General features: G+C 39.4%; 1 protein-coding gene across 2 annotated transcripts in view; it reads right to left on the reverse strand.

Annotated features, from left to right (window-relative positions):
- Positions 1-326: 326 nt before the first annotated feature.
- The window catches only part of LOC306881015 (rhombotin-1), a gene marked incomplete at its 5' end in the record, with an annotated part of 29080 nt that continues 14539 nt past the window's right edge, over positions 327-14867 (reverse strand). Inside the window, 3 exons of one of the 2 annotated variants that reach the window (XM_079434840.1) lie at positions 327-1141; positions 4116-4241; positions 12300-12513. In XM_079434840.1, coding sequence (XP_079290966.1) covers positions 1036-1141; positions 4116-4241; positions 12300-12513 — 446 coding nt within the window. In that variant the 3' untranslated portion in view covers positions 327-1035. The remainder of the gene's footprint in view (positions 1142-4115; positions 4242-12299; positions 12514-14867) is intronic. The other variant, XM_079434841.1, reaches the window with a different exon arrangement.

Genomic DNA, 14867 nt, shown 5'->3' on the forward strand with positions numbered 1-14867 from the left:
TAACTCACAATGCCTCTGTGCCACAAAAAGACAGAAAACCCCAAGGTGGCACGACAAATTGCTCTATGTTTTTCGTACAAATACCATGCTGTTATTTTTCTCCAGACAACAGTTCATTCTGAGGCCTTGTGATAATTTGATGGAGTTGTAGCGTGTCAGACATGAACTCAAGACTTGAAACATCAAAAGTAAGGATGAGAATTCAATAAGTGAGTGTTTGAGTAAACAGGAAAACTGTTGAAGACAAAACTCAGAAGCAGACACTCAGCATGAGGAGACCTCACAGATCTGTTGCGGTACGCAATGTTATGACAACAACAACTTGGGAGTTTTTGAATTTATTTGCTTTATTCGAAATAAGACCGTATTTAATTCATCTGAAAACAACTTGTCTTAGTCCATCAGCAATTAAAATATGCCGTTTCATTATGTAATTCTGTATATAAAATTGTCACTTATTTCTTTGTAGTTGTCTGATAAATGTTTTTGAAGCTTTAGCCATTTTAAGAGAGTTCAATAATTACATTTGTTGATACATGCCTCTTCAAACTTTGGCTTTGGGATCAGAAAACAAACTCAACTATGAACATTTAAGAATCTTTTTAATTCACACTGGTAATAAAATTGCATTACAGTTTCATAAAATAAATGTTCCAGTTTATATATACAGAAAACAGACTGTACATACCCTCAGAGAAGCATTAGAAGAACAAGAGAAAGAGAGCAAGTGTGTGTGTGAGAGAGATAGAGATCAAAACAGAAAAACATCACAAAAACCATACAGGCAATACAGTGCTCAGCTAAGCAGGCACAACTGTACATCAAAACGTGTAACTGCTCAGTGTTGGGGACAAGAAGGGCCAAAAAGTAGTACATTTACAATAGAGTCCTCAGGGACCAATAGGGCTTTTACTGTAAAAAGTATTGCAGGCAAGCAGACAGATGCTCTTCTTTCTGAGTGCAGCAGAACATCCATCGCACATAAGCGCGTGTTTGTGTGTGGACCGAGAGCTGCCGCTGTCGTCGTCTGATTGGCTATTGAACTTGTGTCTCAAAGCTCCCGTTGAGCTGGCCCTCCTCATAGTCCATCTGACACAGAATCATGTTGTTTTTTAGGAAAAACTTGTCGCCCACACAAAACCTGCAGAAAAAAAAACATTTAAATAAATATTTATTTTAAAATCTCAGGGGTATTTAAAGCAAATACATTTGGTAAACGGTTTAGATGACAAAAAGTTTTGGAATGCCTGCATTACATGGAACTAAGAAATAATGTGAATATGTGCATTTTAATTAGTTAGCCTATAATTAATAAGACATGGTTAAAAACCCTACAGAGTAATAATTAAAATAAAAATGAATGTGTTCATCAGTAGTTGATGCAATGTTGAAACACTACTTAAACCTGAAATTATTTTTGTAAATCCAGTGGTCAAATACTGTCGCCGTCTGACTAATGACTGATCCACTGTAAAAAAAATAAATAAATAAAAAAAAGTTGAGCCAAATTAAAATTGGCTCAACTTTTTTTTCTTTTACAGTGTGTGAATATCCACAGAACTGGACTATATATGGTAGCTGACAAATAAAAATTGGACCGTGTCCTATGCTTGAAAAAAAAAAAAAATAAATAAATAAATAAATAAATAAAATGAGAAAAATGTATCTTCATTCTTAGAGTTACATGAGAGAGGTTTGTTAATGTTAGGAGTTTGTCAAGTACCCATATACATATATAATGTGTATATAATCGGTAGGCTATTTTAGAAAGGAAAATTTAAAAGATGAAAAAGAGAAATTAAGGAGAATCAATTAATTATGAATAATTTATTGCTATTGTGTGAATAATATGTAATCATGTAATCCATAAAAAAATTAACTGTAGTCTGATTGAGCATTTTAAAATGTAATTTACTCTGATTACAAGTACTTAATTTTTGGAATCGGATTACGTAATCCAGATTACATGTAATCAGTTACTACCCAGCTCTGCTGACTTGTCATTCAAATTTTATTTTAAATGTGCTTTTTTATATTTTAAATGTGTTTTTTTATGCTTTAAAATACGGAAATTCAAATTTGAAACTTACAAGGTATTTTCAGTTCAATGCAGGATGGCCTACAGCCCTGATATACACTTCACACTTTCACATTATGAAAGTTTAAGATATTTTTACAATATCAAAAGACAAAATACATAAGAATGATAATGAGGTTTTATTATATAAATAAATAAATGCACACAAATCAATTGAAATTTTTTGGTTTAGGAAATCTCATCGCATCAGTGTAAATGAACATGCAGTGTGCAGTGTACAGTCTTCATCATCGCTGGCATCAGCAATGCTACTGTTTCTATGACGGTCTCAAAGTCTCTTGTGATGTGGCAATAAGGTACAGCTTTAACTAAATGTTTTCAAAACCAACAGCATTTTTCAAAGCAGGACAGGATTGGCACCTAATGAAAGCATGCCATCATTTCTTTTCATTGGCAAAACAAAAAAACTCTGCACCAGTTTCCAAGGAAACCCCACCACTGAGATTTTTTCCCCCTATGTTGGGGCTCCTTGCCAAAGAATAAATTGTTAGCCTCTAAAAACTTCCCCATGAAATTTCATGCCAGTTAAAGAGAAAAACACTCCATGTGTGCACTGCATTTTTACATTGACAAGTTTGCATATGAAAGCCATGAATGTCGTATGGAGAATAGTGCGTGCATGATGAAAGCGTCGCCAATGATGTTTTCTCTTAGCAATCATTGCCACTCCAATGTGCTGTGTTGGTAAAGGAATGGAGCAGAGCACGGGAGAACCAGGCATGTGTGCCATCCGTCAGTAGCGAGGTTTCACTCACCAAACTTTATTACACACCTGGTGTTCACCAAATATGCCACTTGACTATTTATTCCTGTTTCCTACCAGATGCTTTATTTTGTTTGATTCCTGCATTTAGATTCTTTAGAGGAGGCCGTAGTCAGTTCTGAAAAACACTTTTTTTTTTTGGCATCAGTTCTAACTCGGAGTTAGAGCTTGTTTGTATTTACTGTAGTATTCAATGAGTTTAGCGTGTGCATGCGGCAGCTTTCAAGGATGACACAAAAGTCTTTTAGAAGTGGGTCACAAACTAGAGCATTTAAGACACTGTCACATTCCTTTGCTCCCCAGGAATGTTTGGAAGGATGATCCTTGAAAAGTTCATTCGTCCGGCCACTTAATTCCCTCGGCAAGACACATAGCGGTGATGTGCTTGGCTTGGTTGTGTATTGAGTAGGAGCTTTCTGGCTGACTGTGTTCAATAAGGCGTTCATATTTTGATCAGGCTTGGTATTGGTCTGCCAACGGTATCGCCACTGAAGCACTGGTTAATTTCACTCAAGTTTATAATCCCACTTCTGGTCACAAATACAAACCAGGACAAAACTCGTAGGTTTGAGATGAAAACGCAGAGTAGAATGGAGAGATGCACTGAATGTTCGACAACTGAAATTATTCAGCCGAAAATAGCAAAAAAAGCTCTTTCGGGTGTTCAGGAATAAGTGGAAAGACAGAATAAATTGTATCGAATAATGACATTTTTGGTGACGTGATCAAATGCAACAAGCGTAGAGTGAGAGGCGTGCACAGTTTATAATGCAGCAAACATGTCAGCAGTGTGGAAGCATTTAAAACAGTCCAAAAAAAAACAAAAAAAACTGACCTTTCAGAAGTCATTCTAAAATGTTGATTTGTTGCTCAAAGTGTTCAGTTTTCTTTCTTTTTGTCTTTAACAATATTTTTGGGAAACCCTTATTGAATCAGGCATGTGATTGGCTATTTTACTAACTTATTAATTTCATTGTTGGTATAATGTCTGCTAGAATGTTGAGAAATGTTCAGTGTTAAATATTTTGAAATTGTTGTTTTGTAATAGATTTTTTTCTTTGAAAAGCAAAACAGTAAAAAAGCACATTTTTGCAATCCCTAGGAGAAAAGGCTATGGGCCAGTCGGAGTGTGTAAAGTCTCAATGCTAGAAATCATTGATCGATTTGTGTGTGTGTGCTAACAGGTTCTTCTGCATTTCTATATAGAAAGAAAGACAATCATGCAGGGTTGTTGTGATCTCTTTCTCTCCTTACCTCTGGTTACAAAGCTGACAGGCAAAACAGTCCAAATGGTAAACATTATCTCTGGCCCTCATCACCATTTCAAAGGCTGGGATCAGTTTACTGCAGGCTGCACAGTTCCCCGTTGTACCAAAGAGCCTGTGAGAGAAAACACAAAAAGCAGATTTGCTCACTTATACCTTTCTTAGCCTTTATGAAATCATGCAACAAACCGAAAAAGGGAAAGAAAACAACCGAAGAAGTGGGAGGGGAAAAAAAACACATTGGACATTTAATGCGATACGTGAATCCAGCTTGGCACACATTAGGTATTTTTTGTTAATGAGGGTACAAACCTAGATGTTAATTCTTAGCTAATGATCTAATTAAAATGATCACATGGTTCTAATCCCCTTCTTCAAAGAGTTTTTGCCTAGCACACTGCAAAAGCAATGAAACCGGTCTGAGGCGAGCAATTGAACTGCTCAAAGTGTTTTTTTTCCCCCTCCCTCTTTTAAATCCAGAGTAACTAATGAGACTTTGCTCAGACCAAAGCCAGCTGGATTTTACACAAGAGGCTAAATACTATAATGTAGTCAAAAGTTCCAAAGATTCCCCTTGCAAGGATACTGCCTCTACCCTCCGTACCTCTCCTCTCATTCTCCTTATTTCTCTGTGACCTGCTAAAAGCAGAGTGAGATGTAGAGGAAGTGTTGTGAGGTACGTAACCTTGGAGAGGTAAGTAGATGCTCGCTGGAGCACGGAAAGGGACACACAACTCGCATTTCTGCGCTGCTTGTTTAAGCTTATTAGATGGGACGGAAACCACCAAGGTCACAAACAAAACAAGGCATCGAGGCAGATCGCTTTCCTCCACTACATCCGCCGTGGGATTTACATTTTCATTTTCAAAGCCCTTGCTCCAATGTTTAATTTGGAGATTCAGAGTCGGAGATATAGATGTATATGTTTTGCAGAACAGGGATGCTATGCACACAGGAAGAGCAAATGGAGAAGAACAGGGGGAGGAAAAGGGGAAAAATAAAGGCAGGATCAGGATGCGGCACCCCTTTAAAGTTGAGGACTCGGTTGGAGAGAAAGGGAAACTGAACAAAGTTGCGGCAAGTCCACATTAGTCTCTCTTGACTGCTCGCCCTGCGTCACCGCCAGCATCTATCCAGCAGACCCTGCTGTTAATTAGAGCAACAGACCCGAGCGGAGAGGAGTCTTATGGTGGGAGAGGGCATGTTGTTATATCAGATAGGCGAGGTGTTAAAAAGAGCCATTGTTAGATCGGGTTACTGCTCCAGTAAAATGTGTTTATGTGCAACTCTGACACTCTGAGGAGGCCGTGCAACCCGTGAGGTGTTGCCTCACAAAAGAGTTCAGCTTATTAAAATAATGGTTCAAGTGCAGCTTTGTTCCAAGGTCAGCACAGAATCTGTGAGAAACCAACTCCTAATTGCACATTCAATTTTTCAACAAAATACATTTTGCAGTTAAACTTTAAATTAGTGTTTGTTACACTTCACACATATAATTGGATTAGTAATCATAGTAATCTCAGCTGTCCAGTATGTTGTCAGAATTTATAGTGTATCATTTTTATAAAGAACACTATTGCATTCCATTTTTTATTGGTAAGGGTATTAATGCACATTTCTTCAGTTTTGATTCACAAGCTCTTGAATTTTCATTTTGGTATATTTTAGTTATACATACAGCAGACATTCTCACTTGGCTAATGTTGTAAATTATTCAGAGCATTATTCAAACAAAATTATTCAAACCGCTAACTTGCCTTTTTCATTTAAAGAACCAGCTTATAAGAGTCAAGTTATTGAATTGGACTACTTAGTCAAGCTGTATGCTTTTGATTCAGTAAAAAGAACGGACTCATAAGAGTCATTTGTTCATGAATCAGACTACACTAATCATGCTGTATTTTTTTTGTATTCAGTAAAAGAACTGGCTCAAAAGAGTAATTTGTTTGGGAGTCAGAGTACACTAATTATGCTGTATGCTTTTTATTCAGTAAAAGAACTGGCTAATAGGAGTCATTTGTTTCAGAAACCAGGCTAGACTGGTTGTTGTGCTGTATGGTTTTGATTCACTAAAGAGTCATGAATTGGACTACAGTGATTAAGTAGAATTCAATAGAAAGACTTTCTTTGCCATTATTATTGCATCACATTCAATTCAGAGTGTGAACAAGAAATTTTTTATTTTGCTGTGGTGTTGAAGATGAATCATTAAGTGATTTGATTAATTAGAAAATCTATATTTTTTACACAGCCCTATCTATTGGTATTTCATGCTTCGTAAAATCACCGTTTTAACAAAGATAGATCCGTCCAAGATTTATTATTTTTTTTTTCACGAGGGCCTTTGGCAGCATATTAAAGAGACGATGCCAAATCATTTGCCACAGCATTTGACAGGACAACCATTAACAGCAAGAATGCCAGTTTAGAGTAGCTGGCTGAGATGTATCTACCAGTCATTCTTCGATCTTGGAAAGTTCTCAGATGGCGGGCCACATAATAAAAAAAAAGTAAAAAGTAAAGTCGTGACGTATTGTCAAGTATGGTGACCCATACTCGAAATTGGTGCTCTGCGTTTAACCCATCCAAGTGCACACACACAGCAGTGAGTAGTGAACAAATGCACACACACACACACACACACACCGTGAACACACACCCGGAGCAGTGGGCAGCCATGCTGCAGCGCCCGGGGAGCAATTGGGGGTTCGGTGCCTTGCTCAAGGGCACCTCAGTCGTGGTATTGAGGGTGGAGAGAGCGCTGGACATTCCCTCCCCCCACCTACAATTCCTGCCGGCCGGGGGCTCGAACTCGCAACCTTTCGATTACGAGTCCGACTCTCTAACCATTAGGCCACGACTTCCCCTAATCCTAACGTTCGCAGACACACATACATGGTCAGAGGCAGAAGGAAGGATTAAGGTGTCTGTCTGAAGAAGCATGTTCTCTAAAAGGGAATCGCGCACAGATTGTGGTCAAACACATTTCAAATGTCATGCCTTGATGCAGGAGCAAGCAACTGGAGTTGGGAGTTCAATGTTGTGTTATCCTGGCTCGCTTCTGAAAAGGTGGTCGGAGTCCCTGGGGATTCCAAACAATTTCTTATGGCTCACGTCCATCATGTTACACAGTAGAGGGTGTTACAGATCACATCACAAGACCCATTTTCCCTTCTTTTCTAAATCAGGTCACACAAAGTACTGGGACGGCAGTTTGAGAGGGTTGTTACTGACTTGTGAAAATTCAGGGACCTCTTGATGGTTTAAGAGCAGAGGAGTCTTCTTAAAAGAGAAGGGACTTCTCATACACACACACACAGAGTGACAGATAACTGGGCTTCTGCAAAGAAATCTGCGGTGGTTTAATTGTAGGTTTTTGCGGCACTATGATGGCCCGGCTCAAAATGGAGACTTTACTGGTGGTTAATTTAAGTGGATTAGGAGGTTACAGAAACTCATTTGGAAGGTCACCAGCAAACTTTGAAATACAATGGCTTGGATTTCCAGGCAATATAAGTCAAGATAAAGTGAAACCAACCATTATATCAGCAAGGCCATTTAATGTGTTATTCCAAGCAAAATGTGCTCAAGAACGTCCAGGCCTAAAACGTCTTTTGTGCATAATTTTTGCTATACGAGTTGTCATTACAAGCTTAACTTTTTAATTGTTTTCTTGAAAACAAAGCAGTCTATTCAATAACAGATACTGTGATAAGATTAATGAGCTCTCAACTCAATGTAGCATTCCTTTAATGTTATCATGGCCTCGGCAAACTAAAAATCTCAAAGTCCCCTGCGCGCTGATTCCACCGAACAGGAGGGAAAAAATTTACAAGACAATAAAGGAAAAGAGAACAGAGCTTTTCCCTTCATAATCTTGTTTGTGTTTAACTAAACTTTAGTATTAAAGCTGAAAGCCTTTGCTCATTGTTCTCTATGATTCCCTGTGGCTCTGTGTAGACAGGTGTTTCTCTTCTGGTGTTTCTTCATAACTCCTCTGAAGGAGACATCAGCTTCCTTCCCTTTAATGTCTCTCTGTGATTAGACTTCAGCTGTTCTCCTTTTCATTGCTTTCAAAGGGACTTTGGTTCAGTACTGTATGTGTGAATTTGTAAAGTTCTAAATACAGTGGGGTTCAAAAGTGTGAGACCACAATGAAGACCCCCCCTCCATATATACACACACACATTATTATTTATGTTTTATTATTATTATTATTTTATTTACTTTATATCTAATTGTTCTGTCTGTTCTACAATTATTATAATTATGATCATTATTATTATTTTGTATTATATTACTCCAAATTGAAAATTTATAGAATGTAATAATAATTACAATGATTATTGCTGTTATTTACTATGCATCTAATTTTTCCATATATCTGTTCTATATAATAATAATAATTTTACTTTATTATTAAACGTAATGTGTATAGAATACAAATAAACACATAGAATACACTTTTTTGGACCCCACTCTCATGTTTTATAGACAGGGGTCACTGTATTGTGCGTTCAAGCATAGTAGTTAATTTTCAAAGTGAGATACGGCTGACATTGGGATTGTTTCTCCACTTAAATTATATGATTGATATCTTTTTTTCCTCATAGGGATAGCTGTGCTTGCTCAGTAGACTATTTTAACTTCAAAATGCACCGAATGATTGCAGACTTATCTCTGCCCTTCATACCCGCATGCTGGCTAGTAATGGATGTGCCATCATTAGAAGGAGGTGTAATCTACTTTATATTTCAATTAAAAGCACCCTTCTTTGATTAGTAAATGACTGATGTGTCCTAGGGCTGTGTATTGGCATGAATCTGGCGATACGATACGTATCATGATACAGGGGTTGCAATACGATATATTGCGATACTGTAAGCAAGGCGATATATTGGGATATTTCTTATTTTAGGAATAGGATATATTTTTAGGAAAGCTGTCATTAAGAGCACACCACTTATGCAAACCTTAGCAATAAATAAATAAATTATTTAACCAGAACACACTTGGATCTGCATTTACAATAATCAGTCCCTGTAACATTCAACATTATTGAACCAATTTTTGTGCAGTACGATTCAAGGGGAACATTAAAGTGCTTGCTCAGGATCATTTAGTTAAATGTATAGAATGTATTTTATAAAAAAGACCATATATATTTTTAGACCCTGCTTTAAAGGTTCACAGTTTAAGTTTACAATTGTAATATACAATGTCATAACATTTTGATCTGAACACAAAATTACATCTGCTTAGTATTAATGAAAAATAAATTGCTTGCTGGAGTCCTAAAGAAAACAAAACAATTGTAAAACAATAAAATAAATACAGATGTTGAACATTCTCAGAACCTTTCAACTTGAATTTCACAGGTTTTTCCATTTTGTATTTATGCTCTGCGTGGAATCGTCGAGACCGCGAAGCGAGCACCGCCCCAACTGCACAAAACGTCCCCAACACGAGAGAAAACTGCAGCCGCACAGCGACCCTGCTGCCCAGGCCTTTACACGGGACACGGCAAGCGGCGGGACCGAGGTGGCACCCGCGCCGCGGTCCCGGAGCAGACGTTACCACAAAATCCCAAATGATGCTACACTTCAGCTTTGTACACCGAAATGAGAGCTGGAACAATTCTTTCATCCTCCATTACTGGCAACGAACTATATTAACGCTAACATTAGTGGTGTGCTCTAACGCTAGTATTTCCTGTCACTGTTTAAGTTCAGAGATGAAGACTGCTCTCTAGCGGTCAGGAAATGAACTCTGCGAAACAACTGCCATGAATCCTGTATGATTTTTTTATATCGATATTCCGTTTTTGAGAATCGATACAGTATCGCCTAACAAAATATCGCGATACTCAGGTGTATCGATATTTACTTACACCCCTAATGTGTCCCCCCCGTAATATAATGCAATGGTGCAGATATAAAAACAATTTCAGGTCAGAGGTGAATGCAGTCTAAGATAGAGGCACTCTCACTCTCTGGTCATGAGGTCAAAGGATTCTTGACCCCAGCAAAACAGATTAATCCTTTTTTGTGTGCAGTTATGAAAGTGTATGGCCTGAATGGAGCTTATAAATCCTGCTAAACTTACCTATTAAGGAAATGGTCAACTGTAATAACTGTTTTTTCATGGGGTGGGGGTTCATTATGGCTCTACGGTACTCCTGAAGGACAAAACGCAGAAGGAGAGCAGCTCATAATTAATGTGCGCATGGCAGGGCTCCAAAAACCCAGCCGAAAATAAAAGAAATGCGTTTGATCTGCCCGCCTGTCTTTAATGAAGTGCCTTCCCTGTATGGGAGGCTAATTCTGGGTGAGATTTCAGCTTCATTACTGAAGGTGAGCGGGCAGATTCTCCAGCGGTGCGCTGGAGGTGAAGTTTAGGTGGGACGCCCTGCATGGAGTCTCAATCATTCGCGTTTAAAGTAAACACACTGATGCTTCCTCGCTCTGTCTGCATGGAGAGGGATACTTCTTAATTTGTACCTTAATAGAATTCATATCCAGCATCTCCAGGCATTAAGTAGCACACATTTGTCACAGGCTGAAGAGCAGATGAGTGGGCTAGACTTCATTAGGACATCAGAGCCAGTACAGAGGCAACAGGAAGCTCGTTTTTGTGCGGTTTCTCCCTCCGCCTTTCTCTGATTTCATTCTCTAGCAAACAAAAAATGTAATTGCCAAGCATTTGGAGCTTATTGAGATTTTTTTTCCCATTAATTTGATCATTACCACACATGCCTCGGTGTACCTATTAGGGACCTTGTGAGGTCGATTGGATGTGCAAATTGAGTAATGGCCAGTGTTATTTTTAATTTTTTTTATGAATAGTTTTTGTCTTGTGACAAAAATATCAGTTAAATTTAGGCAGTATTTTATCTTGTCATGTTCTTTACTTGACAAAAACATTACATTTTATTTCCAGTACATTTATTTCAAACTGTAATTTATGTGAAAATCTGAGTTCCTGAAATAATTTCCTACAGTACTCTTTAGAATTTTTACACAATATGAGTTGCGTGCTAGCCATAGTTTCTAAGTTAGTTCAAGTTAATTTGTATATTTGTGCCATTTTGTGCATATCTGATTAATCTCATATGTATATGATGTGTTTTGGGCAAGCTAATTAACTTAAAACAAAGCGCTTCAGTTTGCTACAGCAAAGTGCATTCTCTTTTCAGCTTGGTGAATCTAAGGGCTATCTAGGGTTGTTGTTTTTCATATCTCTTAACTGAAACAATATTAACAAACAGTAATTAACTCCAAACCTGTATGACTTTCATATTGTCCATTCAGTGAAAGTCAGTGTGGTCAAATGCTGTTTTGACCCGGTTGACCTTCAAATTGCTCATTTTTGTGTTCCACAAAAGAAAGTCAGTCAAACCTGTTTGGGAACTACATGAGGGTGAGTAATGATGACAGGATTGTTACTTTTGGGTGAACTGTCCCTTTAACACGGTTAATGACGACAGCGCTGAACTGCATGTTTTATTGAGAAGGGCCCTACCAGTGGGGGCTCTTTGGGGAGAGCAGCTTGGGGATAAATGACTGGATCTGGTTGGGAGACCCCAGGGACTGGGATTTAACGCCCAGGAAATAATCATGTTTAATTTAGCAAGCAGATGGCTCAGAGATAGGAGGCAAAACAGATCCTTAGACCTGCAGTTCTGCCACTCAGCTGCCTGGGGTGAGCTGAAAGCCCATAGACGCACTCATACGCAGCGGTTTATCACTCAACTTAGAAAATGCGTGACACGTCACATTCATGTAAACATGCAAAACCTTAGCGGGCTAAACAAACAATCGCTACAAGATGCCACTCCAAGCTGTTTGGTCACTTGCACAACTGAGACTTAATTGGAATGCACAGAGTCTGGGTCGGTACACTGCGATGAGGAAAGAACAAGCACTTAATCTTCTGTAACAGCCTCAAAGAAAACATCATTTACAAGCTAAAAAAAATAAAAATTATCTTCTAACCCCACAAGTTAGCAGATAAACGCAACAGGAGAGAGAGAGAGGACAGGGCCAGGAATGAGACAGGCAAGGTGGCAATCATCGGCTGTTAGATGAGGGTGTACTTTTCTGAATGTCATGCAGCCTGAAGTGTAACAAGCCCTTTCTGCATTGGCAGCACTTTGACTGCAGCGTGTTCTTACCTCAGGTAGTCCCTGCGACAGAGGATGAGATTGGCTTTGGTGTAGAGGGTGGAGCCCACCTCCCCCAGGCGGCAGTCGCAGCAGGCACATTTCAGGCAGTCTTCGTGCCAGTATTTGTCCAGGGCCTTGAGCAGGTAGCGGTCTTTAATCTTACGGTTGCAGCCGGCGCATCCCTTCTGTTTTCCTTTGGGCTGGACGGAGAGCATCGGCACACCTGTGGCGATAGGTAGACAAACACAGAGAGCGTTGTGATTTACCGCCTGGCTATACCGGTGACTTTTCATGTTCCGCGCTCTTTGATAAGGGTGGCGACACCGCCGAAGCTCGAGCCGCTGTTTCATATGCATTAGCCAAGGACACTCTTCCGCACAGATAGGCGTGCGGGTCACTTTGGACTCCATTCATCCGTTGCTGCCCCCGCTCAAATGAACAGATGTTATTTTTGGCGAGTGACACACCCGTTTAATGGGGGCTTGAATGCATCTCTATGTTGGGATGCCCCAGGACCATCTCTATTTAGATAGCTGACAGAGGTATTTATGTTGTTTGGAAGATTAGCCATGGCCCTATTTCATCAGTATGAGAACTGTTGGCCATGCTAAAAGCCTCCCGTGGGCTTTGTTTAGTATAGATCAACATTAACCTTTTAGAACACTGTTGACCACAAGAAGGCTGCTCTCAGCTTCCAGTGAGATACGGTATGGCCTAAGTGCCTTCCAAACATGCGCGCACACACACACACACACACACTAAAGCCTGATCTCCTTTTACACTTGCGCTCGCTGCATCGCGAACAGAGAAGAGTAACCAAACCGGCTAAATCGCTGCGTTGTCATGTAGCCTCCCCCCTTTAAGCATGCCTTTTAGCCTCCTAAAGGACAAATAAAGTCCATTTAATAACTGCACTAAACACTAATAGTCTATCTGCGGTCTGACATTTGTGTGTGGACTAAAAGCCGCCCCGGGCCAGAGCTGGTATCACTGGCACTCGGCACCCCTCTGCCAGCACTAACAGGTCTGCCACAGCTGAAAGCGCAGGACAACAGCTCTTAAGACACTCTCTCCCACACTGAGCTATTGATCCGTCTAATAGAACGCGCAGCTAAACCGGCACTCTCCCTCCCTCTATACCTCTCTTTTGGTCTCTGCTTTCAAAACACATTTCTCTCAGAAAGCCTTGTGTGATGCCCCCTTTGACACCCACCCCTCCTCCCCCGCCGCCAATCAGCAGCGTATCGGGCTCCGGACGGTCAAACCATTAAAAGCCCCCAAGTCCTGAATGGAGACAGACCCATCTGGACAGAGGGCTTTTTATTTAAGCATTAGCCTTTTTATAGTTTTACAGTATGGAAAAACGTCCTCTGTAGAGATCCAAAGAATTGGTGTTATGCAAAACAAGGTACTGATTTCAGGTATTTGAGAGGAATTAAATGCGATAGTCAGCACAAAGGTCCAGTAATCAGTTTCTTTTAACGGTCCCACGTTGTTGCTGTAAAACCAAGGGTGGCCGGGCTTTTTCAGCTGCAGCCCCGAAACTTTGGAATAGTCTGCCTGTAAATGTGAGACTCGCTCCTTCACTAGCTAGTTTTAAGTCTGCTCTTTTTTGTCTGTTTTTGCTGTATTTGTATTTGTTGTACAGCACTTTGGTGCAACTCTGTTGCTTTTAAACGTGCTATAGAAATAAACTGACTTGACAAAATTAAAAAATCTGTCACCATATACTGTCTTGGCTTTCATCTCATTCCAAGCCTGTATGATTTTTTTCTTCTGCACTGTAAAATAAATCTCAATAAATAAATAAAATCAGTTACTTCAGTGGGGTCCATTGCTGTTTGGACCCTACTGACTTTGTATAGGCAGAAAAAGAAAGAAAGTCATGCAGGTTTGGAAGGACAGAAAAAGACAGAATTGATTTTCGTTGTGGTGGACTATACCTTTAAATTAATATTTTCCTGGTATCGTCATGTTTATGTAATGCTTAGCTGATTGTTAGTGCATTTGTGTATGAGACGAGATATCCGTTAAGAGTATCCTGATGGCAGAGGTCACAGGCTGCAGCTCTTGTTCAGCTCCGGCTTTAATGTCCGGTAATGGCTCTACTGTACATGATCAACAAATGTATGCCAGTGGGCATGAAGTCCATTATCCGGTACCCCGCATGCAACTATCAGCATATTAATGTTTTTTTTTTTTTGTGTGTGTATCCTCCTCTAACTGGACTAACCTTGCACTGTAGTTCCAAGAGAGGTTTAGTACACGCTAGGGTTTGAAAAAATTCAGAATTAAAAACTTTCAAACATTTAAATTTTGTCTTGACAAATTTTACTTTATACTATTACTTTACAGTTATACGAATTAATTTAAACTCTACTTCCTTACATTACAATTTGAATTGCAATTCTGCATTCTGTATAGTACCCTTGAATCAAATTTGGCAACTGAATTGGAATTTAAAAGGCATTCTCAATTCAATTCTGAATGGTGCACAGCCCTGGTATGTGCTCGTTCTCACGCTTTCTTCTCTGTGATGCACATGTACATTTATTGGATTCAGATTTGTTCAGTGAT

The sequence above is a fragment of the Barbus barbus genome (genome assembly GCF_936440315.1).
Source record: "Barbus barbus genome assembly, chromosome: 2".
Classification (NCBI taxonomy): domain Eukaryota; kingdom Metazoa; phylum Chordata; class Actinopteri; order Cypriniformes; family Cyprinidae; genus Barbus; species Barbus barbus.